Below are 12,603 nucleotides of genomic sequence, written 5' to 3'. Positions count from 1 at the left end.
ATAATTTTGACAGTTTTTTTCTGACCACTTGTTATTTTTCTCCCACTGTTGTTATTTTAGAACTAGAGGCCTGGTGCATGAAATTCGTGCACGGGGGGGGGGGGGCGGTCCCCCCTCAGCCCAGCCTGCACGCTCTCCAATCCGGGACCCCTCGGGGGATGTCTTACTGTTGGTCTAGACCGGCAGTCAGACATCCCTCTCACAATCCTGGACCGCTGGCTCCCAATCGCTCGCCTGCCTGCCTTGTTGCCCCTAACTGCCCCCCCCCCCGCCTGGTTGCCCCTACCTGCCCCCCTACACTGGCCTGGTTGCCCCTCACTGCCTCTGTGTACCAGCCTGATTGCCCCTAACTGCTCCCCCCTGCTGGCCTGGGTGCCCCTAACTGCCCCCCACTGCCAGCCATATCTCCCCCAACTGCCCCCTCCCTGCCAACCTGGTCGCCCCTAACTGACCCCCGCTGCCAATCAGGTCACCCCCAACTGCCCCCTTCCTGCCGGCCTGGTCACCCCTAACTGTCCCCCCCTGCCAGCCTGGTTGCCCCTACTGCCCCCCCTACTGCTGGCCTAGTCACCCCTCACTCCCCCCCTGACAGCCTAATCGCCCCAACTGCCCCCCTGCCAGCCTGGTTGCCCCCAACTGTACCCGCCCGCTGGCCTGGTCACTCCCTACTGCCCCCCCCCACCGGCCTGGTCACCTCTTACTGCCCCCCTCCCCCGCCAGCCTGGTCACTCTTCATGCCCCCCCACTGGCCTGGTCGCCCCATGAAGCCTGCTTGTTAAGTCATTTGGTCATCCCTCGGGCCAGCCCTGGGTGACTGGACAGCTGACATTCGAGGCTTGCCTGCGCCTATGGCTGGCCCTGGGCAGCTGGGGGGTTGAGGGGACTGGGCGCCGCCATCTTGTGGCTGTGGGCTCTGCCATCTTTGTGAGGGCGTGGCAGTCAATTAGCATATTCCCTCCTTATTGGCTTTGGGCGCTGCCATCTTTGTGAGGGCGTGATGATAAATTAGCATATTCCCTCTTTATTAGATATGATTGCCTTTGCCTCTACAAAGATAATTCCATATGTTATACCAGTTAGCTGGTATTGTGAACTTTTGGAAAGCCTGCCTATAACTTCTACCAGGTAAGAGGTTACTTCTAAAGTTCCTCCAGGAAAACCAGAGCTTATTTTCTAGAATTTTGTTATAACTGCTTTACTGAGTTGCTTGGGAGCTATTCTTTTTTAACCAGTTTGTGCATTTTTATACCACACTGCAAGCTGACAGTAAATTAGATGCATTTCAACAACTGGGCTGTAAATTAATGTAACCTTAGTTCTCTTGGGACTTACTTTCTGTTGTCTGCGTCAAACTATGTCATTCTCCTGGCTCATCATCTTCCTTTTGTTTCTTCAAAGTTATCTTTTAATATCTTCTCTCACAGGTTTTTAGTTGATAATTAGAAGAATGGTTATACTGTGAGTTTAGGAGGGAGATCTCATTTCAAGGAAGATGATGCATTAGATTGTTGTCTCATTGCTATAAAACACATCTTCACAACAATAATCTTCAGTGACTTTTGGGACCTGTCTGGAATTATAAGAGCATTTTGTGTTTGTCTCTATTGACCAATAAAATTGAATTCTCTTCTTCCTTAGAGTGTCTTTAAACTTTCAAGAATGTCATAGGGTCCCACGTTTGTCAAGTATATCTTGTACAACAATATGTGTTGTCACTTACATGAATGCTTAGGCATTTTTTTTAAAATGCCATGTAGGAGTGGGGATTTTTCTATCCTGTTTTTCCCCCAACAAGATCAAATGAAATTAATTTGGTTCCTCTATGTAGTTTTAAATAATTCTTTTGAGTTTTGATGCTTGTGAGGTACTAACTTTGGCTAGCTTCCTGTGTTTGTTTTTGATGCATTTAAACAATTTCTTGATGATTTTGGACTACCCTAAATTATGTGTCTTGACTTATTTATTGATCTTTATTTTCAGTTTGTATTTGGCACAGCACAGTGTCTCTGTTTTCCTCTTCTTTTTTGGAGTGTGTATTTTAGTGTTTGAAAAGATGCTTTGGCCTTCTGCACACAGTAAGCTATGTCATTTTACACATGATAATGTAATATCACTGTCGCAAGATAGAATAAAAAGTTCACCTGTTTCTGAATCAGAGATGGCCTGAGATATGGGCACAGTAAGTAATTTCACAAGTACTTACATAGCACTGGAGGAAGATTTTTGAGGACGTCGGGCATTTATAAAAGTAAAAGAACACAAAAGAGATGAGGGTTTGTAAAGACTAACTTCCTGGGTTTCAGAATTTTGCCAGCAGTATTTTACTTATGCAGAGGATTTTTGACAATATTTCTATTGCATTTTGACTTGAGATGGTAGCATCACTATATTAGATTGAAAATCCTTTCATAGTATAAATAAATTTCATTTATTATTGTTTCATACAAAAACACAGTTAAAAGTAGCAAAGTACAAAAAAGGGTACTCAGCTTTTTCCATGCAGAAATTGGTTCCTTATTAAATTATTTAAGTATACCTTCTTAGTGAAGGATCTTGAAAAGAAACAATACAAAAAGTTTTTCCTTTTAGGAGGGACTCAAAATGTTAAATGAAAGCAATAATGAATGGCTTTAAGAAAGAAAACTACCATTTTGTGAGAGAAAATTCAGGTTCCCTAAGGATGGCAGCCATATATAAATTGAAATTGACATTTGTAGCTTTCTTAGTTTCTGAATTATACTATAAGCATTGGACTACTTGATCAGAGACCTGGCTTGAGGACTTGAGAGATGGGGCTTAGAAAGTGTGGGCGACCTTAGGTGACAGTCTAGGGAAAGCACTAATTCTGAGAGAATGGAGGGTACCTTTCAGAGGCAGTGGTTTGTCCTTCGAGGCCCAGTGGTGAAGGGAAAGAGAGAAGCAGCCAAAGTTGAGTTAAAAGAAAATAATATAAAATGACCAAAAAAAAAAAAAGCAAATTGTTCCCACCACCATCACAAAAAATACCATTTATTAATGAAACTGCACTCTAGTATTATCACAGAGGAGGGTACTGTTATTTGTTTGTTTGTTAATCCTCACCTGAGGATATTTTTTTCCCATTGCTTTTTCAGAGAGAGTGGAAGGAGAGAGGAGGAGAAGATGAGAGAGAGAGGAGAGAGAAACATCAATGTGAGAGAGACACATTGATTGGTTTCCTCCTGCACATGTCCCAATTAGGGGTGGGGAGCAAACCTGCAACCCAGGTATGTGCCCTTGACTGGGAATTGAACCCGAGACCCTTCAGTGCCTGGGCCGAAACTCTAACCACTGACCCCCATTGTCTAGGGCAGGGGTCCTCAAACTTTTTAAACAGGGGGCCAGTTCACTGTCCCTCAGACCGTTGGAGGGCCGGACTATAGTTTAAAAAAAAAAACTATGAACAAATTCCTATGCGCACTGCAGGCCCGGGACGAGTCGGCTGCTAAGCAGGACAGGCAGCGGCACCTGGCGGGCCGGATAAATGTCCTCGGCGGGCCGCATGTGGCCCGCGGGCTGTAGTTTAAGGACGCCTGGTGCAAGGAGGGTACTCTTGAACTGAGAAACCTAACAAGCCAACTTATCTCCCTTCTTTCTGCCATCATGAGATAAGTTGCTATTGCTGGTCCTGGTAAAAAATCACAAATAATCTTCAACAGAAAAAGAAGGAAGCATCTGTACAAATTGAAAGGGGGGGGGGAGGGGAGGGGAGGGGAGGGGAGGGAAGGGAAGGGAAGGGAGAGAGGAAGAAAAAGAAGAAAAAAACCCCATAAAATAGGAAAACAGAAATACAATACCCAAACATGAATAACCTAGCAATTGCATTATGAAATGACACCATAAATCAGACACTCCAATACTCACTATTGAAATGGACAAACAGGAAGATGTATGAAACAGGTGCTGACTGAACTCTAGAAAGAAATTGATGAAAAAAGACAAAAATCATTTTAGCAATGAAAACTAAATTACAAGGTACCCGAGGGATGATAGATATTACCAAAAGTTCAGTAAAAGACATAAAGAATAGAAATGAAAAAGAGTCAAGAAAATGAAACTGAAATAAGATAAAAGGACCAGAGAGAAAGTGATAGAGAAAATCCAATATATTTATTTTGAGAATGAACTAGAAGAACAAATGAAAAATGAGCAGAAACATATTTCAAATTATAATGAAAAAACTTTTTAGAAATAGGAGATCTGAATTTCCATTTTGAAAGACTCCTATGTGTTTGGGAGAATTGTTCTAGAACAACTAACTTTTAGCTATATCCTATATCTTAGCATTAGGCCTTAAAAGGAAAAAAAATTATCACTTGAGTCTCCAAGACAAAAATATAATAACTAATTTTAAAATGTAAAATAAATTTTAAAATGGAAATAATTAAAATGGAAAGAAAATTAGCTTGGCATCACACTTTTAGCAACATATAAAGCAAGAAAATGATGGACAAACATTTTTAAGAAATTAAAAATGAGTAATAATTTTAATTTATTGTGAAATATTGAATAAGTAAGAAACTCCTAAGTCTAGTGATAATCAAGATTATTTGTGAATTATACTTGGTGTAATTTTTAAAAAATGTCCTGCAGTTCCTAAGAAAACTTTCAAATTTATCTTCGGTTGATGCATGCTTAGGTGTTTATGTCATATCTGCAACCACAAACAAAATATAGGAACGTGTTCGGAATGTTTCATAACAGCTACTTGGCATTTAAAAAATGTGATTCAAATTGCCAAATGTCCATTTTTAAAAATATTTTATCTTGACAGAATTTTGTGAGTGAAAAGTATTTCATCTTAGACATATTACTTTAGATTTTTGGAATAAACAACAAAGAGTATCTTTTTCATACTTCTCTGTACTCTTAGAATTATGTCAATGATTAATTAATTAATTAATTAATTTTTATCAGATATATATGGAAGCTGCTGGTACCTTAACAGGAATCAAGGCATTGGCACCAAACTGTACTGGCTAGTCATTATATTCTTCTCCATCTCAGCCACACAGTAAAAAGGAAACAAGCAAATATATCACTTTCACTTAGAAATATCCTTCATTAGGGCCCTAGCCGGCTTGGCTCAGTGGATAGAGCATCAGCCTGTGGACTGAAGTATCACGGGTTTGATTCCGGTCAAGGGCATATGCCTGGGTTGCGGGCTTGATCCCCAGTAGGGGTTTTCAGGAGGCAGCTGATCGATGATTCACTCTCATCCTATCTAATAAAAGAGTAATATGCAAATTGGCCATCACTCCAACACAAGATGGCTGCCCCCATGTGGTCAAAGATGGCTGCCCCCATGTGGACACAAGATGGCCACCACAAGTTGGCCAGCAGGGGAGGGCAGTTGGGAGGGACCAGGCCTGCAGGGGAGGGCAGTTGGGGGTGATCAAGCCTGCAGGGGAGGGAAGTTGGAGGCAAACAGGCCTGCAGGGAAAGGCAGTTGGGAGGGACCCAGGCCTGCAGGGGAGAGCAGTTGCGGGGGACCAGGCCTGCAGGGGAGGGCAGTTGGGGGGGGACCCAGGCCTGCAGGGGAGCATTTAGGCATCAATCAGGCTGGCAGGGGAGTGGTTAGGGGGTGATCAGGCTGGCAGGCAGAAGCGGTTATGGGCAGTCAGGAAGGCAGGCAGGCGAGCATTTGGGAACCAGTAGTCCTGGATTGTGAGAGGGATGTCCGACTGCCCGTTTAGGCCCGATCCTACCGGATCCCTTGAGGGGTCCCAGATTGGAGAGGGTGCAGGCTGTGCTGAGGGACACACACCCCGTGCATGAATTTTGTGCACCAGGCCTCTAGTCATTGATGTTTCTATCTCTCTCTCCCTCTCCTTTCCTCTCTGAAATCAATAAAAAATATATTGGAAAAAAAAGAAATATCCTTCATGAGGAAGGAAAAAATTATAATGGGATTATTTAGCTTTTTATTATGCATTATAATAGTTATTTATATGTGCTTGGTACAGATCCTTTTTCAGATATATGATTTGCAAAACTTTTCTCTCTGTTTTTGTTGTTGCTGTTTTTTACTTTTTTGTTAGTGTCCTTTGAAGCATACAACTTTCAAATTTTGATGATACTCAATATATCTATTTTCCATTTGTTGCTTGGTATGTGTTTTATATACCTAAAAATGTAGATAGACTTTTAAAATATATATTGTGAAATGTTTTAAAATAATGTTTCCTTTTGTCAATGAATATTTTATTTTACTGTGGTAAAATATACTATACTGTAGTTCAAGCATGTCAAACTCAAAGGCTAGCATGGGCCAGATAAATAAGGTTTAAGTTTATGTGGGCCACAAAAAAACAAAAGCTTCAATTTTTATAGAAACATAGGTTTATTTCAATAGAGACATGCTAAATACAAAGGGCTGAAATAAATTAGTAATTGTTAACATAAAATAATAAAACATTTTAATAAAAATTAATATTTTTTCTTGAACATTAACTTACCAGACACTGAAAAACTGCACAAATTAATAAGCGTAATGCAAATAAACCTATTTTTCTTGTTCTCCGAAAGCAAAATATTTCCTGTTGCACATGCCAAACAAGTCAGTACAAGACTAATGACATGGCAATTGGCTGCTAAAATATTCGCTGCTAGTATTAGTGGAAAGAAATGGTGCGCCTGAACATAAGGCGCATAAGGGAAATGAATGTAACATGATTATGGTAATCAGTCATTGGCGAATGTTGTCGTTTGTTATTAATAACTAGTGATCTGGTGCACGGATTTGTGTACTGGTGGGGTCCCTCAGCCTGGCCTGTAGGGATTGGGCCAAAACCAGCTCTCTGACACCCCCTGAGGGGTCCTGGATTGTGAGAGGGTGCAGGCCAGGCTGAGGGACCCCACCGGTGCAAGATCAGGGCCGGGGAGGGACTGTGGGAGGATTCCAGGGCATGTCCAGCCTGCCTTGCCTGGTCCCGATCAGCCAGACCCCAGCAGCAAGCTAACCTACTGGTTGGAGTGTGTGCCCCCTGGTGGTCAGTGCGTGTCATAGCGAATGGTCAAATGGTCGGACACTTAGCATATTAGGTTTTTATATATATAGATTATGTATAACAGTATTAAGTTACAAAATTTTTATTAAAACGGTTCTTACATACCATTATATTGGCTGGGCCACAAAAATATTCGTTGTGGGCCACATGCGGCCCGTGGGCCACGAGTTTGACATGCTTGCTGTAGTACTTTGCTAGGGCTCCCATAACAAAATACTACAGATGATAGTTTAACACCTTAAGCGCCATGTCAGTCACCAGTGACTGACACTATACTTTCCGTTTGGACCTTGTCAGTCTCCGGCCTCCAGCATATTGGTGAAATCAGATATTGTGGGCTAAACGGAAAGGAAGACAAAACAGGCTTGGCGCTTAACATGTTAAACAACAGAATTTTATTTCCTCATAATTCTGAAAGCTGGAAGTCCAAGATCAAGGTGTTGGCAGGACTGGTTTCTTCTAAGGCCTCTCCTTGATTTATAGATGGCCTAGTACCCCAGTATCTTCATGTGGTCTTTACTTGTCTCTGTTCTAGTCTGCTCTTCATATAAGGACACTATTATATTGGATTAGGGCCCAACCATAATGACTCATTTTAACCTTAATGACCTCTTTAAAGACCCTTTCTCCCAATATAGTCACATTCTGAGGTACTCAAGATTAGGGCTTCAACCTACAAATTAGAGGAGGGCACAATTCAGCCATAACATATACATAACAAAAAACATTTTAAGTGTACGGTTCAGTGGCATTATGTACATTAACATTATTATGTAGCCATCACCACCATCCATCTCCAGAACTCTTTTAAATCTTTCAATATTGAAACTCTAACCATCTATACTAATAAAAAAGTAATATGCTAATTAGACCAGGAGATCTTCCGGACATCCTTCCGGACAAAGTCGGGGGCTTGCCCAGCCTGGAAACTGCCCCCAAACAGCCCTCAGCCCCTCGCCCAGGCCTGCCACACCCCCCATCGGGGACCCTCACCCTAATGGGGGTGTGGCCAGCATTAAAACAGCCCTCAGCCACGGCCCCCAGCGGGGACCCCCACCCTGATGGGGATGTGACTGGCCTGCAAATGGCCATCAGCCCTTTGCCCAGGCTGGCCCCACCCCCCAAAAGGCCCCCCACCCTGATCCGGGACCCCCTTTGGGGCAGACCAGCCAGCTCCCACCCATGCTCCAGGCCTCTATCTATACTAATAAAAGGATAGTATGCTAATTAGACTGGAAGACCTTCTGGGAGATCTTCTGGACATCCTTCTGGACAAAGCCATGGTGGCAGGGCCAAGGCAGAGGTGGTTGGGGCGATCAGGCCAGGAGGGGAGGGCAGTTGGGGGTGATCAGGCCAGCGGGGGGGGGGCAGTTGGGGGCAAGCAGGCAGGCCGGCAGTGGGGGGAAGTTGGGGGCAAGCAGGCCGGCAAGGGGGGTCAGTTGGGGGCGAGCAGGCTGGCAGACAGAGTGGTTAGGGGCGGTCAGGCAGGCAGGCAGGTGAGTGGTTAGGAGCCAGTGGTCCCAGATTGTGAGAGGGATGTCCGACTGCTGGTTTAGGGATCGGGCCTAAACCGGCAGTCAGACATCCCCTGAGGAGTCCCACATTGGAGAAGTTGCAAGCCGGACTGAGGGACAGCCCCGCCCCCCCATGCATGAATTTTGTGCACTGGGCCACTAGTCTATATTTATATAAAAGGCTAATATGCTAAGTGTCTGACCATCCAATTGGTTGCTATGATGTGCACTGACCACCAGCGGGCAGACGCTCAATGCAGGAGCTGCTGTGACACGCACAGAGAAACAGCACCGTGGACCTGGCACCCACAAAGCAACACTTGGCTTCCCCCAAGTGGGACACAGGCCCTGCCACCACGCCAGAGTGACAGCCCACCAAATCGCAGCCAATGCTGCCAAGACCCCATGCTGCAAAATGCAGCCCACAGCCCAGCCCAGAAATGGTTGCTTTGGGCACCGGGTAATGACATCATGTAGCAATGCCTGGCTTCCTCTCCCTAGTGACGTCTAGCCTCCTTGGAGTTTCTTTAGCCCAGGAACACGACTTGCTTTATAGCCAGGTGGAAACATTTCACATGTTAACCAAATGTCTGTGAAGCCTTTTCCCATGCCTCAGCTCATTTGATTCTTGCTGTGACCTGCATGGCTAGGGTTCAGGATCTAATGGAGGGACCGACGCACAAATGAAAATGCTATACAAGAAATATGAATTTAGAAGGCATTAGGGGCCAGGTGGAGCCTCTTTCTTGAAGAGACACACTGAAACTTGGTCCCATCTGCTTTTATTCAGTTTTAGATACAACCTTGCCCTCTAGCAGTGCATATAGGCATATCAAAGGTAAAGTTTGGTAAACAGTAAAAGGATTACCAGGTTAGGGAATTACTTGAGCCACCACTATCTCAACACTAGGTGCTTAGCATCAGCCCTGCTAATGCCCAAGGTCCATTGAGCTTCTGTGTTCCTTGGTGCACTGACAGTATTGGCAAGCAGTGGCTTCCCGCAGATCCTCACAGAAGTCCTGGAGTAGGTAGATAGGAGACTCGGTGGAATCCTATTTTCTATTCATTAGCCAGAAAACGGAGATTTAGAAAGCTTAAAAACTTGACCCGACTGAAAAGAAGTAAGTAATGGTGGGCCTTGAAAATGACTTCAGGTTTTCTCACTGCACAGAATATAGTCAAACACTGCTGCAGTTAAATATTTTACCCTTAGTTCTCCCTGTGTGATCTACAATAATAATTTGCTTTGTGTTGATATTTGCTGTGTTGCTGACAGTTACCTGAAAGAGAGATTGGGGTGCTTCACTGGGCTGGAAAAAGTTTAGCTAAATCAGAAAGCAGGTCTAATTCAGCAAGTTTATTCTATATCTATAAAAAGCTAAGTTGACTTGCGCATGTGTGATGCATATAAAGCTCTCACTGGTGCCAATCGCACGCATCTATTTGGATCTGCCATTGTCAATCGTGAATTTGGTTGGCACTTCTATTATAAAGGGCGAATAGCGATATTAAAATATTTCTTCTAATTAATTTTCTCTCAATGTACACGAATTCGTGCACAGGGCCACTAGTTAAATAATAACTCCCTATTCTCCCCTCCTTTGCTCCTGGCAGCCATTATTCTACTTTCTGTTTCTATGAAACATTGTTTTGAGACTAAGTTTTTCATCATTAGTGAGACTCTTAGAAGTTCCCCCAAATTAATTATTTTCATGCTAATTATGCCACATATATTCAGATTATTTACATAGTTAAGAAGTTCTTTAAATTCTGAAACTATATCCAAAATTTTGTCCTTATTTGTCTTTTTTAATTTTATTTTTTATTTACAGTTTACATTCAACATAATTATGTGTTAGTTTCAGATGTACAGCATAGGGGTTCTTGAGAGAGATTCCAGATTTCTCATTAGCTGTAGAGATTTGGACCACTCTTGTTTGATTATTTTTCAAGATAATTCAAGGTTTCAATTTTTAAAATTTAATTTTTAAGTTGATAAGTTGATGTGTAATTTGCAAAGAAAAAAGATAAAAGGAACTTTTAAATATGTTGAAGTCTTATTGTTTTGAAATATGTTTATTTGCTATTTTGAAAAAGGTCAATAGTTATTTTAAAATATCTTTTCAAATTCTCTTCATTTGGGGAAATTTGGTTTTTATTCCTCTTCTCCACTTTACTATTTTATACTGCATATGTTATTATGTCAACTTTGCATCTTATCATAAATGTAGATATTAAATAAAAGATTTTCATACAAAATAACCTGTCATAGAGTTATTATTGTCTTTATTTTATTCATATTTTCCTTCAGCACATATTTGTTGACTATAATATGGTAAACATTGGATATACTACAAAGAAGAATAAGACATGGTTTTTGTCTTTAAGGAGATAAAAATTGTACCTAGATGGGTTTAAATAAATTATTATGTTTGAAAGAAGAGTAAATAAAGAAGAAATTGGTGTTGGTCAAATGAGAAATAGTGGAGAAAATCAGAGTCCAGGAACTGCAAGACCCATTGGTGGGTGGTTGGATATGGATGAAAAAACAGAATTGTACAGACGGAAGGAGTTGCTAGTGATGAGGCTTGAACATGATTGGAGCACAGCTTTTGAAGGCCTTTACTATGATAACAACCACACCCTACAAACAGAGAGTTCTTAGACATTTTTAAGTCTTAGAGTGAAAAATAGGATCTGAGACTATTAGGTGATGTTAGCTACTCTTATTACATAGTAATTAAATGCAATGTGAATGCATTTATAGTTGTCTAATTTTAAAATTACCATTAGGTGGTTTTTCATAGATTTTTGACAAATACTGACTATTTCAAAAATATTAACTGTATATTTTAATATATTTTATATTTGACATATTTAAATATTTGACATATTTAAAAGTAGTATTTACCTTCACTTTGTGTCTTTTAATTCCTTTTTTTCCAGAGATAAGGAAGACTGGATGGATGAGGAACTAATAGAACCCCTGAAATATGTTGAACAACTTCCTGTAGCTCAGATAATACACCAGGTTTGCTTCCAGTTTATTCTTTTTAAAGAAACAAGTTTTTTAATCTCTGAAAAGTAATTGCTTTTGTTAGGTTTTTCAGAATCAGTGTGCTATTGCTGAAGGCATTTCAGGCCGTCTATCCCTGTTTAGACTCCACCTATTACAGTTGGGAGTCTTTTTCAAAGCACAATATTAAATGGCTGCTTGCTGTGTAACAGTAGAATTCTTACTTATATAAAATACAGGGTAAAATCAGAATTATCTTTTGTGCATTACTTAACAATAAGACTTAATTTCAGTAAACTTTCATTTGAACCATTGTATATAGTACTTATTACTTACTGACAAGGGAAAAGAGTTGAAAAAATATAATTTGGTGTAATTTTTTTGACTAGCTAAAATGAGAAAACACTATTTCCCTACTTTTTCTATACCACCCCATTATCAACTCTTGGGAAGTGTAATTTTAGATGTCATGTGGGCAGTTTTTTCATTTCCAATTATAATGACTCTCATCTCTTCTACATAGCTGTAATTTTAGAAAAGGCAGTGTGATAAGTATTTAAACTTACATTTTGTACTGTGATTTTGACAGCATTTAAAGTCTGCCTTGCTGGGCTAGAATATAAGAATTTGAAATGGTCTGTTGACAAGAGTTATGGCCTTTAGACTTATCAGAATTTTCAGAATCTATAGATAATAGAAAATATTAAAAGCCCTTGGAGGTCAGAAATTTTTAGAATTTTAATGAATGTATTATTATAAGTCTTTCTATATGTCTTTGTTAATCGCAAGAGTTTTTATTTAGCTGATATAGGTTGATTAGAAGACGTGCCAATTTGAACTTATTAAAAGAAACAGGCTTTTACTTTAAAGTGTTGGCTATAGAGATCTTTACATTGACATTAAAATTTAATATTAAAATTCTGTGAGACATTATAAAAAATGGTCAGAAATTTGCCCCTTTGGGGAAGCCTACCTGTGCTTGGTAATCAGGTCCTGTTTATATGTCAGGAATTCCCTAGAGTTGTCAGAGCCTAAGTGACCTAAC

At 41.0% G+C, this 12,603-nt stretch overlaps 1 protein-coding gene across 1 annotated transcript in view; it reads left to right on the top strand.

Moving 5' to 3' along the window:
- The window catches only part of PIGK (phosphatidylinositol glycan anchor biosynthesis class K), a 116,912-nt gene that overhangs the window by 71,942 nt on the left and 32,367 nt on the right, over positions 1–12,603 (top strand). Inside the window, exon 10 of the mRNA XM_080656546.1 lies at positions 11,489–11,573. Coding sequence (XP_080512672.1) covers positions 11,489–11,573 — 85 coding nt within the window. The remainder of the gene's footprint in view (positions 1–11,488; positions 11,574–12,603) is intronic.

The sequence above is a fragment of the Plecotus auritus genome (genome assembly GCF_963455305.1).
Source record: "Plecotus auritus genome assembly, chromosome: 2".
NCBI classification, from domain to species: domain Eukaryota; kingdom Metazoa; phylum Chordata; class Mammalia; order Chiroptera; family Vespertilionidae; genus Plecotus; species Plecotus auritus.
This window is presented reverse-complemented; position numbering and strand designations above follow the sequence as displayed.